Source organism: Leptosomus discolor, chromosome 4 (genome assembly GCF_034619465.1).
Source record: "Leptosomus discolor isolate bLepDis1 chromosome 4, bLepDis1.hap2, whole genome shotgun sequence".
Taxonomy (NCBI): Eukaryota; Metazoa; Chordata; class Aves; order Leptosomiformes; family Leptosomidae; genus Leptosomus; species Leptosomus discolor.
In genome coordinates, this window is record NC_141394.1 from 9240992 (window position 1) to 9259299 (window position 18308).

At 44.3% G+C, this 18308-nt stretch overlaps 1 protein-coding gene across 23 annotated transcripts in view; it reads left to right on the forward strand.

Annotated features, from left to right (window-relative positions):
* Positions 1–7462: 7462 nt before the first annotated feature.
* The window catches only part of CAMK2D (calcium/calmodulin dependent protein kinase II delta), a 144687-nt gene continuing 133841 nt past the window's right edge, over positions 7463–18308 (forward strand). For 19 of the 23 annotated variants that reach the window (XM_086464683.1, XM_086464691.1, XM_086464692.1 and 16 more), the window contains exons 1-2: positions 7466–7530; positions 8477–8571. In XM_086464683.1, coding sequence (XP_086320809.1) covers positions 7466–7530; positions 8477–8571 — 160 coding nt within the window. Of the gene's footprint in view, positions 7531–8476; positions 8572–18308 lie in introns of all 23 variants that reach the window. The other 4 variants (XM_086464680.1, XM_086464679.1, XM_086464694.1 and 1 more) reach the window with 2 other exon arrangements.

Here is an 18308-nt window from a genome sequence, read left to right on the forward strand (position 1 = left end):
ATGTAAACTATGTTAGCCAGCTGATGGGAAGGAAAATCCAGACCACTTTAGTGGCATCTTGGGATCATTCGATTTCAATTCTTGAAATTAACAACAAAGATATTTTTGCTGTATGGAAAATTTTCTTTTTTTTTTTTTTTTTTTTTTGTGCTTATGTGTTCCTCACTGTACTGTCCAACTGCAACCTTACTGTGCATATGTGTGTGCACACCCCGATAGGTAGTCACTGACGGCATTTGCGATGTCAGCCCCTGGATGTTGTATGTAGCAAATACAGAGAAGCACATTGCAGCCTAGTGAGGTCTTACAGAATTCAGTCTGGGGGCTCTTGCAGCTCTAGTGCCCAGAAGAAAAGCGCAGTCTGGAAAAACCTTTTCTGTCTTCCTCTACAAAATGACTTTAGAGGTTCAGCAGTAATCTTGGCAGGCTGTAAGCTTGCTGCTTAAGGATATTTACAGCTCACCTTGGCTAGGCTGTTCTCTATATCACCTCCACCAGGTGATCTACTGAAAACAAGGAAAAGAATCCCATTAACTTTAGTAGCTGCTGGGGTAAGTCCTTATTCAACTCAGACGGGAAAGGTGATTTGCCTACGGATAAATATTACCGATGATGAAACCACTAATAATCCAGCTGGTCAACAGCTCAATTTTGAGGAGAAATATCCTCTTCCCTCTTTAAAAAATATATTGTAACTATGCAGTAATGCTCCTAAATGTTACAGTTTATAATATGCTTACTGAGGCATTCTGGACACTTGCAGCTAACCACTGCTCTTTCCTTCGTTAGATCTGAGGATTCAAAATGTTACTGCTTAGAGCAGTGGTGTTTGCTGACTTTGTAACTGAATTCCCGGATTTGGCATCCCATTGACATGGTTTCAGTCATTAAGTGCATGAGATAGCGACCTTCTGCGTGCTGTTCTGTGTTCTGCTCTTCCTTCTCACCTTCCATCCTTGTTCCATCGACTAATTCATTCACAGCTTGAAGGATCCTTTTTTTTTTTTTTTTTTGTAAATAATATCTCCCATTCAAATCCATGTCATGCAAGTCAGTGGCAAAAGGTATAATTCTTGGAGTGTTGCTGACTCTGCTACTTGCTTGTAAGAAGAGCTGTGTAAATAATGTAATACTTTGTTTGCTAGGAATTCATTAAAAATTACTCAGCTCAAAATTAAAGCGCATTAAAAATAAATCATTCTCTTCAAAAGCACCATTTTAAAGGAACATTCTTAATTAAAAATACCTTCAAACAAAAAAGAAGAAAAAAATGTTATTTACAATTCTGAGATTAAACTTGTGTCTTATTAGAGCATTTCTGTTTTCTTTCCAGTGCAACATCTCAGTTTTGCTAAGCCTGTATTTTTGTCCTTGCCACCCCTCTCCCCACAAAGATGAAAACAACTCATTAATTTTTCACCTAGTTCTCCCTGTAGTGCTTCTAGAGGTAGGAGTTAAACGGCCAGCGATGCCTCCTAGTCTGTCAGGGGTAATGCTTTTTTAGGCTAGGGAGAAGTTTTGGTCTCCTGCATACCAAGAGCGTGACAGAATCACTGAGCTATCAAATCAGTTATTCTGCCAACATCTTTCTGGTTCACTGAAGAGTAAATTAATCCTACGTAAGAGTGCTCCCGCAGGAGAATAACAGTGAGCACACACGTTGCCATAGTCAGATAGCAAGGTGCTTGCCAGGAGTGTAAATAATGGATAAATAATTAATTTTCTTTGGGGAACCTTCAAGAGTCTACTTCTCTGAGTGCTTGTGTACACACAGTGGAACAACTGCAGCGAGGGATTGAGCAAGAGAGTTTCTCCTTGGAAAGGCAACAAGCCCTACCTAGGGCAGGTTGCTCAGCAGCTCTGCCGTGGCTCCTTCTGACTTCCTGGAGACCTGGGATGTCTGGGACTGGCACGGGTTTCTGGAGCCAGCAGTGATCAGAAGGTGTTTGGGAGGGAGCTGCTCCAGCACAAGACATTAGGACACACCTTAGGCCACCCTCATCGCTTGGGAATGATGGGCTACAAGGAGTGAGTCTCTGGCATGCTGGCCAGCTGATGTTACCCGTGCTTCTGCCCCGAAAAACTTTGTTTAGGAATGTCCAACAGCTCCAGTGAGAAAACAAAAGACATACAACATACGGTGCCGCAGATAATTCAGTTCTGACCTGACATCACTCACCTCCAGTTGAAACTATTACAATGAACTGCAAACCCATGTATTGTCTTTTGTGTGATTTCTCACAATTTATCCTTTTTTTTATCCTGTTCTTTTATCTTTCCTTGTTTCCACGTACCTGTTTGGTCTTTCCTTTGATTAATCACTCTCCATTTTTTTCTGCTGTCTTCAGATATTCATTTTTCTATCCACTTTGACATCGATTATTTTAGTTTCTGGCCCTAACAACTGTTTTATTTTCTTTCAATTTCCTTTGACTTACTCCTTTTTCTTAGAAGACATTTTCTCCTTTTGTTCCCAGTCCTCTTAATTTGTTATGTTTCTGTGATTCTCCATTCCTGTTATAAAACTCACTCACTCTGTCTCTCGTCTCATCTCTCACTACACAAGCCATGTAGCTCCATCAGCCACAGGTCCACTGGTCTAATTTCCCCTTTCCATCTGCCATCTAACACCTCTCCCTTCCTCTCGCTCCCACACAGCGCTCTCTCTTCCTTTTTTTGTTCCCAGTTTGACATCTTTCCTCTGACTTTTCCATTGCACTCCTACCTGCCGCCTTCCCTGCTGATCATGCTAGCAGAAATGTTTAGCTTTAGTGCTTTATCCCACAGATCTCAGCTTCCTTCACCTCCCCGTGGCTCATTAGATCAAGCCCACAACCACCTTCTTGGCCAGTCCAGGGATGTCTGTCATGCATTATCAAGGTGAGCCTCTGTGGAAAAAGGACGATACTTTCAGTGTGCTATTAAGGAGGCATTTGGATCACATTTCAAACTGACAAGATAGGGATATTTTTATTGATCAAATTACAGTTTTTCAGCTTTACTGCAATAAAGTACCTGTAACTGCTTCAACATTTTCAATTGGTTGCCCCAAGGCGATAAGCGCTTTGCCACAAGAATACGTGCAGCCTTGGGAAGGACGAAGGATTTCTGCTCAAGACCACCATGGCCATGAAGCAAGCGTGTATCTAAGCCCAAGATTACTCGGGTTTTCAGGCCATTTTCTGTCTAGACCTCTGCTGTAAATGGCTGTTGCATTTGTTCACGGGCTAAATACGCAATGTTCCTAGCAGTCCTCATAATGAGTCGTGTACACGAACGACCTTTTGAAAGCTCTCTGACTCCTTCAAAACACACGGAAATTGAAAATCTGTGCTTGAAAGATCAGATATAAAATTAAAACCTCACTTTGGCTGTCTAAAAATACAGCTCTATGAGGCAAAGACCTTGCTGAATAGCGAACACTTAAAATAAATACAATTTCCTTTGCCACAATAAACGTTGTTTTGGATTCTGAAGTTGAATATCTAATTCATTCCACTGAGCTGTAACATTTTGTTAAACTGCAGGAACTTTAGAGAAGCAGCTCTTCACTTTCTTACAGACTTCAACTCCTTACTGCTCTCTCAAAAACACTTCTGGAGAAGAGACACATGCTCTGGGATGGTTTTTAAGCCTTTTTGGGGGGGGTTCAGTATCCAGATCTAACTTTCTGCACCCACTAGATCAACCACAGATTAATTGTTTCTGTGGCCTTAATAGAAACCTGAAGCTCTAACCAGCTTTCAGAAGTTAACCAGTGGGCCACATCCTTGGCTGCCATTCCGGCTGCTTTGGTCTACTCAGGAAGAGTTTGGAGAATATATGGAGTGCTTAAAGAGCAGCTACAAATTATAGTTTTGTTTCAGCTCAAGAGTGAACTACATTTAAGAGATGATAGTTGTAACAAGAAAAAAACCCTCTGAACTGAAGCGTTTCCAAGCTATTAATCACACCCCTGCTATCTCTCCTGATGGAAATTCTCCAAGTCCTATGATACTGATCTTGTAAACAATTAATTTCTTTCTTAGCTCCTATAATAAAATTCATGCTTGATATTTCTGTCAGAAAAAATGGGGGAAAAAACCAAAAAAAGAGTATTTTTTTAAATTTGTTTGGATCATGCATCGTTATAGTGTCATTAAAAAGCCCCACAAAAACAAGAGCAAGAAAAGAAAGTCAATTTGCTTCGATAATTTCTTCTGAACATGATTTTATTAAATAATAAATGTATGGCACGGTACTAACAGATACGGTGGCCAAATGCCCCTTGTCAGAATAATCTATTAGGCAAAAATGACATAGGACAGGGAAATATGTTTAATTTTTTAATGTCTATGTAAGTAAGGAGCCCAGCAGACATGCCGCCATAAATACTCACAGTCATCAGACCGCTCTGGGGTTTCAGTACTGCTGATTGCGTTATTTATGCAGATATATACAAAATTATGCGCAATTCGCACGTTATTTTTTTGTTAGAGGGAACTAAAAAATCTGCTACTGTTCTGAGTACTTTTTAAGGCACGTTCCCTTCCCTGATCTGAGAATGGATTGATTCTTGCTTCAGTGTAAATTTGCTGGTCTAAACATCCTCCAGTCTTTGCGTAGTCGTGCTGCTGCACGTAACGTTTCCCTGGAGAGGAACTTACGGAGTCAACGCTTTGTACTCGCTCACAAGTTTCAAAGCCTTCCTTCGCTGCCGCCTTTATGCCGTGAATTTAGAGTATTTGTCCGAGGTGCAGCTGCCTCACCCAGAGGAAAATTACCCTCGTACATAGGCTTACGCGTTCGCGCTGCACACACGCAGGCGTTCACGTTACTTTAGGGAACAGCTGGCAGTTTTTTAACTCTCCCTACAAGATCACAGCTCCAGATCCTCATTCTAGAAACTCTGGAGCTTTAAAGAAAACTTTGTGGGTGTACTTTGTATGCGCGTCTTCTCACATATCAAAATAAGGATTTAGGGGCTTGAGGCTGACTACTTAGACTCAAGCTACATGCTGCCTGTTACAGCGAAGCTCTAGTTGTACCGCAGACCAACATGCTCAACGCTTTAAATGTTTAAAGCACCATGCAGATGTTAATTTAACTCATTACTTCTCTCACCACCACTTATCAGAAAGGAATAAAAGCAAAATGGTAACTACTTGCCCAAAGCGAAGCGAATAATCATTGGCAAAGCCTAGGCCAGAAGGAAGAGTGAAGCCACAAAGGCACTGGTGGCACATAAACATCTGAAAAGCTTTTTAAACGAAAAAATTCAAAGTTGGGAAATGCAGAGATTTGGTTTTGAAAATCGTTACAGTTCCAACAACTAGCATTTCTTCATCTGCTGCTATTACTGTAGCTTTAAGTAGTTTAGAAAAGGAAATCCTATGGATAAACCAAATCCTAAAATACACACGTTACCCTCCAAAATCCCAACACACAAACGCTTTATTTATTTCAACAACATTTTTAGTATTGCTTTCAGAAACATTAAAACAATTACATTCCATACACTTCAAAAATCAAACATTTAAAGTATCTTGCAGGATTATCTCTTGAATTTCAGTACAATTCAGATGGCCTGGTAACCCCTCATTTTGTGTTCACTTGTGGTCTTTGACGATGTGGTTGCATGTTAACAGAGAAGCCTGCCCTTATTCGGGACAGAAATTAGCCCAAGGTCACAGAACTGAGACAGCTGTTTACTATTACATTTTATCTTCATCACCGCACATGTGCTCTCTGCTTTGTGTCCTCAACCCATCCCATCTCTCTGTGCAGCAAATAGGTTATTCTGACATCCTGGGGGCGCTGGGTTTGGTGCGGGCGGTGCTCCCTTCGCAGCAGCCACGTCTCAACATCTCCTTAAAGCTATGGCCAACATCTACATCTTGACATGGCTCCGTGCTGCCCATGCCTCCAGTGACTCCTGCTGTTCGTGATTCTCCTTTCGCTGGCTCCCACTTCTTGATCCCTCAGGCTGGGTCTCCTCGGATTCAAGGTGACCGACTGCAAGGGCTGGTTTAAGAGAGCTGGCCACAGACATGAGGGATGCTCTAGCGTGACCCTTACTTAATCGCGAAATACGGATCGTCTGATGGCGGACCCGTGCCTCAGGAGATCGTTGATTGTTACGAAGCTACTTAAGCCATGTCGGCGGGCGGGTGAAGAGCGGGGCCCGCCGATGCGCTGCGCTTTGTGCCAGCAGGGCATGAACAGCCCTCGCTCCCCTCCCAGGGCCTATCTCCCAGGCGCCGGGGCCGCACGCTGCGGACAGCCCGCAGGAACCCCCCGCGCCTCGACGAGCGGCCGCCGGCCCCTCGGGGAGCGTCACCTCCCGCACGCAAACACACACCCACACTCCCCCCCCCCCCCCCCGCCGCCTCAGCGCAGCACCGCGTCCCCGCCAAGGCGCCGCTTTCTCCCCGGCCGTGGCAAGGGAGGCCGGTCCGGCGGAGACCGGGAGGAGGGTGCGGGTGGGCCGGGCCCGAACCGAGGCCGGGGCCTTCCCGCCCAAACCCGTCAGGTGCGGGCGCGCGCGCGGCCCCTCTGCCGCCGCCCCGCGCACGCGCTCTGCGCCCACCGCCCCTCCCAGCACGCGGGCAGGGCTGCTGTGACGCCACGCGACGGGACGAGGCGGGGGGGGGGGGGGGGGGGGGGAGGAGTGGTAGGCGGGGCGCCCCCGCCGCTGCTGGCCGCGCGCTCGCTGGCTCGCTCGCGCTTCCCGCTGAGTGCGCGCGCGCGCGCCGCCACCGCGAGCCCCCCCCCCCCCCCCCCCCCCCCCCCCCGGCCCCTGCCGGGCGGTTTGTGACGTCAGGCGGCCGCCGAGGAACGGGGCGCAGGTGCATCCGTTTCCTCAGGGCGAGAGGCGCCGGGCGCAGAGCGCCTCCCGCCGCCGGTGCGGAGCGGAGGGGAAGGGTCCTTCCCCCGCTGCCGGCGCCCCGCCGGTCCCCGGCCGCAGTGTGAGAGTCCCCCCTCGCTGTCAGCGTCCCCGGCGGGCGGGGAGAGAGCGGGAGAGAGAGCGAGCCGCGACGGGGCGGGCGCGGCCGGGGTCGCTAGGGGGAGGCACGGCACCGGGAGACGGGGCAGGGGCGCGGCGGCCCCGCTGGCTGGCAGCGGGCGCGGGGGGGAGCGGAAGGCGGAGGCACCCCTTGGCCGGCGGCGCCGCGCCCCCCGCCGCGGCTGTGCTTTCCCTTTGGGCGCCAGCTCCGCCCGGGGAGGGGGGGAGACGCTTATTTAATTATCCGTTCCCCTCAAGGGCGGGGGCGAGGGGAGATCGGAGACCTGCGCGGGGAGGACGCGCCAGCTGGCGGAGAGGAGGGCGCGGAGGCAGCCCCGTCACGAGAGGAGGCGGCGGGCAGGAGGAGGAGGAGGAGAAGCAGAAGCCGGCGCGGAGCCTCGCCTCGCCTCACAGCCCCTCCGCCGTCACCGCGTCGTCGTCCCTGGCCGCCGGAGGTACCGGCGGCCGCCCGTCCTCATGATGGCCTCAACCACCACCTGCACCCGCTTCACCGACGAGTACCAGCTCTTCGAGGAGCTCGGGAAGTAAGGACGGAGCCCGCCGGGCGCGCCCCGCCGTTGGGGGGAACGGCGCGGGGCAGCCGACTCCGGGCTAGGGAACCGGCGTTGCCGAGGCGAGGTGGCGGGGCAGAAGGCAGCGGTGGCTGTGAGGGCTCGATGCGGGAGTCCCGGTTGGGGGGGGGGGGGGGGGTGTGTTCCGCGACCGTGGACAGCCTTACCGATGCTGAAAGTCCGGCGGGGTGCCCCTCTGCGGAGGGCCACCGGGGGAAGCGTCCTGCCGCTAGCCTTACACCCCCCCCACACACCTGGGGGGTTATTTGCGGGGTGGGGGCGATCGGGCTCCGCGCCCGTCCGTCCCCCCGGGTGTGCACGGCCCCGAGCAGGCGGCGGGCAGCTGCCCTCGGCCTCCCGCCGCGGGGGGTGCGAGAGCTGCCTTACGGTTATTTGTTATTTGTGATTTTTGTGGCTGCAGCGGGCGGGGGGTGGGGGGGTCGGTCGGTGAGGGGCTGGCGGGGGCGGCGGGGCGGGACGCCCCCCAGCGGCGGGGCGGGAGGCGGCGCGGGGCCGGACACTCGGCCCCGATCGCCATGTTGGCGGCCCGGCGAGGGCGGGCGGCGAGCGTCGGTGTCACCGGAGCGGGGGGACAGGACGGGACGGGGCCACCGCCGCGCTGCCCCCACCGTGTGTGCCGGCCTTCGGGTAGCGAGAACGTGTCCCCTCTCCGCCCAGCTGCCGGCGGTTACGGTCGGGGATGGGTCCGGTTGTACGGCTTGTACCCGCGTTTCTGACCAGAGTTTACTGTTTCGGTGAATAAAATCAAGGCTGGCCGGCACTCCCCCAAAATCCTTTTTATTTTTTCGATATTCAGTCGACATCACACCTCTAACCGAGCCCCGTTAAAACCCTCGCGGCGGTAATGGCAGTGAGCTGTTCAGTCGGGCTGACACTTTATCCGCTTCTTGGTTTGCAGAGGGGCGTTCTCCGTCGTGAGAAGGTGTATGAAAATCACCACAGGACAAGAGTATGCTGCCAAAATTATCAACACCAAAAAGCTTTCGGCTAGAGGTGGGTATATTTTAACCTGGTATTTGTGATGCAGCCTCCCCCTTTTTCCTTTTTGTGTTCTTGTGGTAAGCATTAAAGAAATAATAAAAATAGCTAAATGATTTAATACATTTTAAATTTTTTATTTTTAATTGCGCCTCCCCCCCCCCGTGTTTCAGGGATTGGCTGCATGGAGGTCTGAGGTTGCTGTAAAGCATTTCAAGGAAAGATGTACAAATACTAAAACAATTTCACAGAATGCAGCCTCTTAATTTTTGTCTCTAAGTAACTTTGAATATCAGCTTGCAACCAATTGGGGGGGGGGGGGGGCGAGGTTCAGAAATAATGTTTCTGTTATAGCTTTTAAATACTATAGCTTTACTGAATTCTGTGTTACCATTGTGTTTAAACATGAACGTCAAGGCCTATCTGACTATGAATGCAGGAGAGAAAGTGTACTTCTACCTCATATTGAACTTTGTTATGAGAAGAAAATTTTGTTAAGGAAGAAAATGATCATTTTATGAACCTTTGTGAAGCAAGTCATTCAGGTTAAGCGCTGAATTGTTTTAGTGTTACAACCCAACGGTAATACCTGCTCTACAGCTTGTTTATACTTGCTGTGGGATGTGTCTATTTCCTAGTTATTTTCAGTGTCAGCGCAAATGTGTTTATGATACATTTAAGGTAAAGATAAACATAATTGGGTTACTGTTGCAAGCCTGAATGGCGATAGGGCAATTGCTTGTTAAGTCCAAGTCGGAGTGCCTGTGCCTGGATGTTAGGTATTACATCTTACTCTCTGTTAACGTTACCTGTGTTGTGATGTGAATTTGTGGGGTGGTAAAGAACGTGGAAGTGAATAAGCAAACAATGTCAAAGCATGAACTTGTTTGTGGCCTGGTTTGCTTTTGACACAAAGGAATGGCTGCAGGTAAACAGCAGTTTGAATTTAATTCATTAAATTTAAACATAAAATATTACATGTGACATTATGGCATGTTCTGGTAACATGCTGCTGTCTGATAAAGGTCTTTCAACGTTGTGTCAGTACTCTTTTGTTTTCAGCTGAAGAAAAGTTGTGAGGAAATGTTTACCTCTTGCTGAATTTTAGTCTTCGTAGTCTCCCTGTGAGATTTGTTTTCCTTTATTTTTAAATTTAAAATACTCCTTTGTAGGGTTAAGGATTTAAAAGGAGAGAGGTTAAGAAAATGGTAATATATGCGATAAAATATTTTCACAAGTTCGCTTAAAACAGATCTTCATCTTTTCTTTTGTTAGCACAATAACATGATGTGTTGAATTTTGATTCTTAAACCACTGCATTTTGTGTGATTTCATAGATTTAAGTACCTTTCAACGTGAGAAGCTGTAGCAAGATCAGCAGCAGGTCACTTATGTGCCGTAGATTTTATGTATGAGGGGATAAATCTTGAAATTCTAGGCCAAATTAATAAAAACTTTATTCACATTAGAAATCATCATTTGGAGTGTACTGTGTGTCAAGCTTTATTTTTTTGTACTTCTTTGTTCATGCAGGACCGAGTTGGTCCTTGCTGTAGCCCATTTATGAGTGGAAGTGTATTTGGGAGAATTTGGCTCGTAAGATGGAATCCACACAGAGGTTTTTCTACAGCTCTATGACAGAAGCCCATCAAGGAAGAGGCTGCACTTCAAAGCTGCAGCATGAAATACCTTTTCTTATCAGAATGGATGTGAAGCTGTGTCCATGAATGCAGGGAATGCATTTCCATCTCTGTTTTCAGAGATCCCAGAAATGTCTGAGTTTTTTTATTTGATTGGTTGGGTTTTTGTGGTGGTTGTTTTGGTTTTTTAGCTTTTTGAAACCTGCTAAAAAGCTTTTGAAGAGCCAGCTTCTCAGAGGAATCTTCAGATTCGTATTAGGCAATTCTTTAATTGCAGAAAGGTGCATTTTAATTGCACTCGTGGTGCAAAAACTGAACATTCAAAAGCCTCAAACCGTGATACTTTCTCCTGGCTGATAGTAGGTGTACAGCTTCTGACTAAGATGCTATTTTTCAAATCTAAATTGTTAAGTTTTGTTCTACTCTGAACAACTTCACCTGTGAGCAGAGTTAAGAGGTTCGTTGCTTGGCAAGGCACATTCCTTGTACAGTGCCTGGCTCTCTGGAAGTCTTTTAGGCACAATGTTGGATTTGGGCCTTCTTGCTTGCAGGTTTGAAGAGCAGTTTCACTGTATGACATGGAAGAGTCAACACTAAATAAAACTTCCTTAAGGTGGCCTTGACATTAAAGTCATTTAACCGGCTTCAGCCCAGTCATAACAATACTTGCCTCCACATCCCTCCTTCACCTCAGCCATAGATGTTCTTGGAGATTTATCCGAATAAATAAGTTCAGCAGTCCGTCTGAAGTGAGGGACTGATTGGGTCACTGGCTTATGCCCGTGAGGGTGTGTTCTCATCTGTTTCCTTGTATAGTTACAGGGAGATTTCAGACTAATTGTGTGTGTGCAGAGCCATGGGCTTTGGTTTTAGTTTGGAGGAGAAAAGAAGCTCTGGCCCCTGTTCTGGTAGAAATAACATTTGTGGTTTTAAGTTGATGATGAATTATTCATATCTGCTGTGCTGTTATTTAGAAATTGCAGTCCAAAATGTAATAAAACCACTTAAAAATAAACTAGGATTTTAAATATTTGACTTTGTGGCGATTCCAATTCCATGTTTTTCTGGTTTTAGTAATAGAAATAATAAATATATGCAATTTAAATCTCTATTTCAGTATAGCAAAAATGCTTTTGTTTGTTAGAGTAACAGTATATTCTCTTAAGTGCAGTGAACCATACTTTAAGAAAAGTTCTGAGCTTTGACTTGACGTTTTCTAAGTTTAAGTATTAAATCGATATTGGAGTATCAACAACTAGTTTTGTATCAATAGAGTATGTTCTAGACAAGCTTGCCCAATTTGATTATGCTGCTGATTTTTAAAAAGGGGGAAAAAAAAAAAGGTATGTAACCTACACCTCTCAAACTAAGTGCAACAGTAAACAAGCACACAGGAAACTAGGAATAAAGTGAAGAACTGATGTTTGCTGGTTCTGGGTTCTGTATCGTTTCATCTGATGAAGTTGTTGGGATATTCTTATTACTCTTTTTCTAAAGTGTGCTGGTTTGGGCTGCTCTGTGGCGTTGCTCTTGTGTTGAAAGCAATGCAGATGGTGATGAACTTCTGTGAGGTGACTTTACTTTTCCCTTGTCTGTTCCAAATACCAAATAATTAACAAATCGTCTTTTTCTTTTTGTCATTATCTGTATGTCTTTTATCTTCTCTTTTGAGAGTCTTCTGGCTTTGATCCAAATTGATTTCATATAAACGGATCCCATTTTCTTAACAGGCTTGGGCCTCATTTTCAGACTTAAAAAAAAAAAGAATTAGACAAGTGTTTGCTCTTCTGATCGTACTTGGAAAGATCAATTACTAATATATTTTCGTCGGGTGTAATTTTTGCCAGTAACTCATATTGACATTTCCTCTGTAGTGGCCAAAAGCGCTGTGCCTTTGATGGCATCTGTGAGAGAAGGATGATGTTCAGTCCATTCTCTCTTCTAGGGTGCTTTTGTAAATACTGCCTAGACACACCTCTCCCAGCCCTTAGATGGCCATGGCAGAAATACGAACAGCTTTGTCTCTGGGCATACACGTTGCTAAGAGCAATGTAAGAATCAGCTGGAGGTTATCACTTTGTGAAAAAGCTCTCGTGAGCTTTCAGGGACCAGCCATTCTGTTGGCTTCAGTGAGCTTTTGAGCTTTAAGCCTTGGAGGCTTTGCTGGTTGTTTATCTACCTTCTTAGCAGGAAGTTTCCCAAATCTTTTTCGGCATCTTCCTATTTTTCAAAGAGGAGAGTGTTTCCTTGTGACTGCAGATGCAAGGCATAGCCAGAGGTGACGAGAGAGATTGCGCTTCCCTGCTCAAGCTCTGATGGGCGAGCGAGGAGGCTGAAAACCCCACCCTTTCAGAGCAGTATTTTAGTGGCAGTATTAAGTAATCTTGCTGTGGGAGGAGTGTTTGTGTCTGAAGCTGTCCAAGTAGAGCACCTCATGATCACTAAAGTGACTTAAAATACGTTAGGGAGATGAATGAAATGTGAAGTGTATAGGGTAGGATTTTTCAGCGTGGTTTTTCATGACATGGAGATAAATGTTTTTGTTGTGTCACTAGACCAGCATTTCATTTAGTCAGGTGGCCTGTGTCAGTCAGTGCCAGATGTTTTACAGGAAGGCAAGCTCTAATGAGGCTTCCTGTACTCCAGAGGAGAAAATAATTCTTCCTAATCTAGCTAAAGATTTTAATCTCTGAAGCACACATTTACCTGTGCAAGTTTATTGCAACATATGTATTTTTAATGCTAATTTCTGTTCTTAGGTACACGTGAAGTTATTCCCACACATAGAGTGCTGTCCTCAAGGGGGTTTAGTTGCCAGTGAAGCAGACTTTGTTTATGTGAGGACAAGAATTAATCTTGGGATTTTAGCTGTTTTCTTCAATATCTTGCTCTAGTCTGTTTCTCAGGTTAATTACCTGTTGAGAAGCAGGATCTTTGCCTTCCTCCGTGCGTTGGGAATGTTTTTTAAAATATTTTTCCAGAGTATGTAAGAAGGATTACCTGCTAACATGGTGCCCTTTTTTTATGTCGGTGCTCTTTCTGTCCTTCAGCTTGGTCATGATGTACTTCTCAGTTTGACATAGCTGTTGTGATTAAACGTGTCCACGTTTGCCTATTTATCTGCAAGTATTTGTTTTGGTTGCAAGTTACCATAATTTAGCAGGCTACTGGTTCTGTCTGTTAAAATTGAGTCCATTCAGAAACCGTGGAGTAGTAGAAAGAACTCGTGAGAGTGTTACTTTAAAAAAAAAAAAAAAAAATCAGATTTTTGTTTAGATGTTCTGTTTTGAACATCTGGACATTTGTTATGTTTTTAGTGAAAATCTGAAGAGCTTTCAAATACCAGCAAGAATGAGGACTTTGAAACTCATTGTGATCAGTGTTGGCTGGTAGTTATTTATTCGAACAGTTTAAACTAGATTTGAAATTAATTTTCCTGGCAGTTCATAGTTAAAGTATAGCAAATATTACGATTTTGGTAATGTGACTTCTGCTTTTCTTTGCAAAGGGTTTGTTTTCTCTCTACGTTGTGACTGTTGTCGCTCTTAGGAAAAATTGTGGTGCATGCGTCAGTGTATATGGAGGATGGGGAGAAAGGAATCGTAGCATACTCTGCTGCTGTTCCTGTCACATGCTTCAGAGAAGTGTCCTTGACGTGCACCTTCGTAGGTTGAAGCAACAATCTAAAAAGAGCGCTTACAAGTTATCCTGAAAGTCGAAGTTTGTGGAAGTGTAGCCATTGATTGCAATGGACATGACGCAAAATCCAATATGTAAAATACCTTGGGGGAGGCATGGAGAATTAAAAAGGTGTTTGCATCATCTGTTGTCTCAGATTGACCACGCTCAGTAGGGGGAGAAAAAAATAGTACATAAGAGACGTTTTCTGTCTGAACTCCAAGATTATTAAGGAAGCCTAAAATTATAAATCAGTTGAATGCATCTGTCCCTCTTGAGAGCTTCCCATTTTCTCTCCTCCTCTACTTTGGCCTGGACCCCCTCTCCGCTTTCAGATCTCTTCTGTGGACATGTTAACAAGAAAAGGATTCTTGGGGACTTACTTGGCTACCATTTTCCTGCCATTTTCTCTCAGAAGTTGCTAATTCTGGCACTGATGTGTGTTCTTGTACTGCAAACAAAAGACTTAACTGCACATCTGAACGGCTCCACTTTTGGAAGTGCTTCTGTTGGGGAGAAGGGAGAACTAGACGCAGGGGAAGACAGGAGCTGAATACCTGTACTCCTCTTCTGCATCTGTGTTCTGATACTGAGATACGGATGTGTTCTTTTCCTCCTGGTCTGAGAGAAGTTGTGTTCCCTGGTAATGTTTTGCTACTTGCATCCAGATCAGACTTCTAAATGAAAGCTTTTGGTCACATATGAAAACAAGGAAATCAGCACAACGGTAAACATTTAACCTTTATTGTAGATTGGTTCTGTCTGTTTGCACCTAATACTGTGCATAGAAAACATTGATTTATGTCTGTTGCAGTCCAAAACCACAGGTTGCTGAGGTGTTGAAGTGACTTGCATGTGTCCTCGTTAACAGCAAGGTAGAAATACATTTGTTCCTGGAAGAACTGAGACTGAATTTCTGAGGGTGTGTCTGCACCTAATTTCAAAACCTTTCTTAGTCTTAACAGATAGGTAAAATAAAAATGGATTACAAAAGTCCTACGATATGTAGGCATATATTTGTCCAAATGCTAAAAATTATTTATTCACTTTCTCTGGTTGAGATTAGTGGTATTTGAAGTCATACCTGGTGCTTTTATTTACACTTTTATGATTCCAAGGTCTGGGTTTGGGTTTTAGGGTTTTGGGGTTTTTGTTGATGGTGACTGTTTTGCCTATTAGTTGGAAGAGAGGAGAAGGCTGTATTTTTTTTATTTTTTTTTCTTCATTTAAAATTTAAAAGTTAGCTAAATATTTTGCTTTACAAATGTAAATACTGCTAACATCGTGCTTTTCATGTATCTGTCCTTCATTTGACCTCCTGAGAAATGTAGGCCAGGGTGTTTCATATGTCTGAGTCAGGCTTCCTCCTTCATATACATTTACTGCACATTTGTCAACTACTTCGTAAAGCTTTTGTGGGGATTTTTAAAAGATTGTGAGAAATGTAACTTCCTCTGTTATTTGGAAAAGGTTAATAGAGAACAAAAACCTAACTTAAAGATGGTAGTTCCTTTTATTTAATTCCTTATTAGAAATAATTACGCCTTGAATTTGAAGACACATCTGCTATGTTTTGGAGAGGCACAGAAATCCAATCTGTCTGTTTATTCCTTGTATGTATTGAGCTCTGTGGATATCTTCATGTGCGTGTTTCTGCAGAGTCCTCCTCTGTTTAATCCTAGTGTTATGAGAAATGTCTTGTGCTTGGTATCAGAGTGGAGAATTTGTGTGATGGTTTTAGTATTTTCTTCCAGGGGACACAGTTGTGCTGTTATCCAACATCACTTTCTAGATTGTTGTCAGCTTGTTCAGAAATGCATTGAGTGTCAGTTGCTTGAATAAGAAAACTTGTTTAAAAGCTTTGCAGCCCTGTTAGTTCCTGTTGCATCTGATTGGAAACTGCTGGTTATATTCTGCTGGACTGCGACTTTACTGAATTTCTCTTAAATCTCTTGCTTCTATAGACTGCACTGGATAGAAGAACTAGCTATAGCCGAGAGTCAAAACAGCTGGGGAGGGAGAACTTAGGCAAATTTGCAAATATATGTTATCCCTGATTTAGCTTTTATTCTAATCCAAGCCCTCTTTGGTGGAAATTGAGAAGCATAAATTGAGCTACAGCATATATTTGTTTTTTGTAGTTAGGTTATTAAGTCTAGAGAATGACAGTTAATATGCTGAGTGAGCTAGTTTATGAAACTGCTGGTTTAAGTTGGTTGTATTTGGCGGAAAGCAGTTTTTGCCTACCTGGTGACTTGAGGTAGCTTCTATTACGTGAATTCCTGACCTTTTGTAAGTAGCAGGTATTTCACGGGAAACTTGGAGAGTAGAACATGCAGGGTGAATTTAGAAAACACAGCGGAACCTCTCAAAAGTAACAAAGTAAATTTTCTTTAATAATGGAAGTGTGATGCTGTGGATATTTGCTGGTCAAGATGAAAACTTTAATCTTGTGATGGGCGGCATTTTCTTTTATTATTCCCACTAACCAAGAATTTATACACTGCTACAAGAAGTTAACATTCTGGTGATGCTTTCCAAGAGAACTGTCTGGCCTCTGTAAAAACAGGATTAATGTATATGTTGGCAGTCACTTTCACCTTGAATGTAGAGCATACTTGTTGAAAAAGTTCACGACTCGTCAAGTGGTTTCTTTTGCTCAGTTGCAGCCAACTAGTCAATTGGGTTGTCAGTTGGACAGCCTCTCCCCCCACCCTAAATGCGCTGCCTTGGGAGTTGATTCTTTTTATTGTGCATCAGTTTGTACTCTGCCAACATGCAGCTGGCAGTGCTGTGGAAAGCATGGCTGCAGTTACGTTCCAGTGGATGTAGATCTTGACCCAATCCCATCTTTAGTCAGAGGTTATTATGTGCAGAATCAAAAACTTCAGAGTCTGATCTATAAGCAAAAAAAAAAAAGTAATGGTATGAACTGTTTGCTGGATTGAGTGAGCTTGTGCATGAATTTTGACAGATATAAGGTATATTGAAGAATATATCAAACCCCGATGGTAAAGTCATGTGTACAGTCTGCGGGCAGGTATACAGCCCTTCCAACCCTGTGGCCTCCCGCTGGCAGCTCTCCTTACCTGTGACACTGTTAATAGATCTGTGCAGCATTATGGGCCATGCACTGGGTCACGTGGCAGAGAGCAGTCTTCCGCATGCTCTCCTTTCCCTGGGCTGCGATGAACAGCGTACCTTGCCCAGCAATGAAGATTAACAGACCTCAATGTAAGACACTTCTGCTGTAAAGTTTTATCATCTCCGCACATGAGAGGAAGAGAAGCATCAACTTAGAGCATCGAAGCTTGTATTCGTGACAAGCGATCTGTTGCCTGTGTTTTCAGAACTTTGTCCCCGATTTAATCATAGTCAGGAACTGCTTACTTGTAAATTTTCCGCAATGTGAATGCAAGTGTTGCAGCAACAGTCACGTTGCATATTCATGTTGCTGCATGAACAGATGGGGTTCCTACATAATATCCATATTTGACAATCTGATGGGATTTGCCAAGCCTAAGCTTTCATTTAAATTTTAACCTCTTGGAGAGATAGGTTTGTGATTTAATCAGTCAAGGGAGGCCTTGGAGGTATTTGTACTGCATAGCAGATTTCAAGCTAGTGCTTAGGTATGGTTTTGGTTTGGGAGACTTGTAGAATGGTTTTAATAGGCTGTTCCTTATTAGAATAAATAATATAAATAAATAACCAAATTCAAAGATGTCTCTTGAGACCTTATTCATTTGGCTGATTTTATTCCTGTCCTTCAGTAAGTGAAGATGTATTGTATATTCAGTTAAAACATCATGACACATGGACAGAGTTCTGTTGCTGTGGTGCTGCCTTGCAGGGAGGATTTTGTACTGTAGGGCAGGTGACCTTTGGTTTTCCTTGGGGCAACTCCAGGTGCTGCTGAACTTTGGTTATTAAAACTCGCTTAAAGACTTGTTTTCCAACTTTTTTTATAGAAAGATGTCACAAATATTGTCTCCAAGATGCAAGGAAATTTCAGTACAGAAAGCAACCTTTTTTGGTTATGTATGAAACACTATAGCTATGAAAATATGAAGCTCATCTTGGTGCTTTTTATACTGTGTGTACTGCTTTTAAAATGAAAAAACTGAAGCTCAGGTGTAAGGTGAATTGCTCAGTGTTTGCTTTCTTTATGCAGCATGGACAGCTATGAAACTGTGGTTAGGATTGCATTGATATGTGCTCATGGGACTGAACGCCCTGCTGATCATGGCACAAATTCCCCCCCCCGTTTTCAGGGCTTTTTAGGATCCCCACCCCAAAAGGGGGAGAGGAAAAAAGAAAAGGGTTTCTCTTGAACTTCTGCATCTTTCTGTGTGCTCTTACTGGTACTTGTCATTTATACTTAGTAAATTTTACATGTGAAAAACATTTCTAGTTGCTCACGCTTTCAATTAA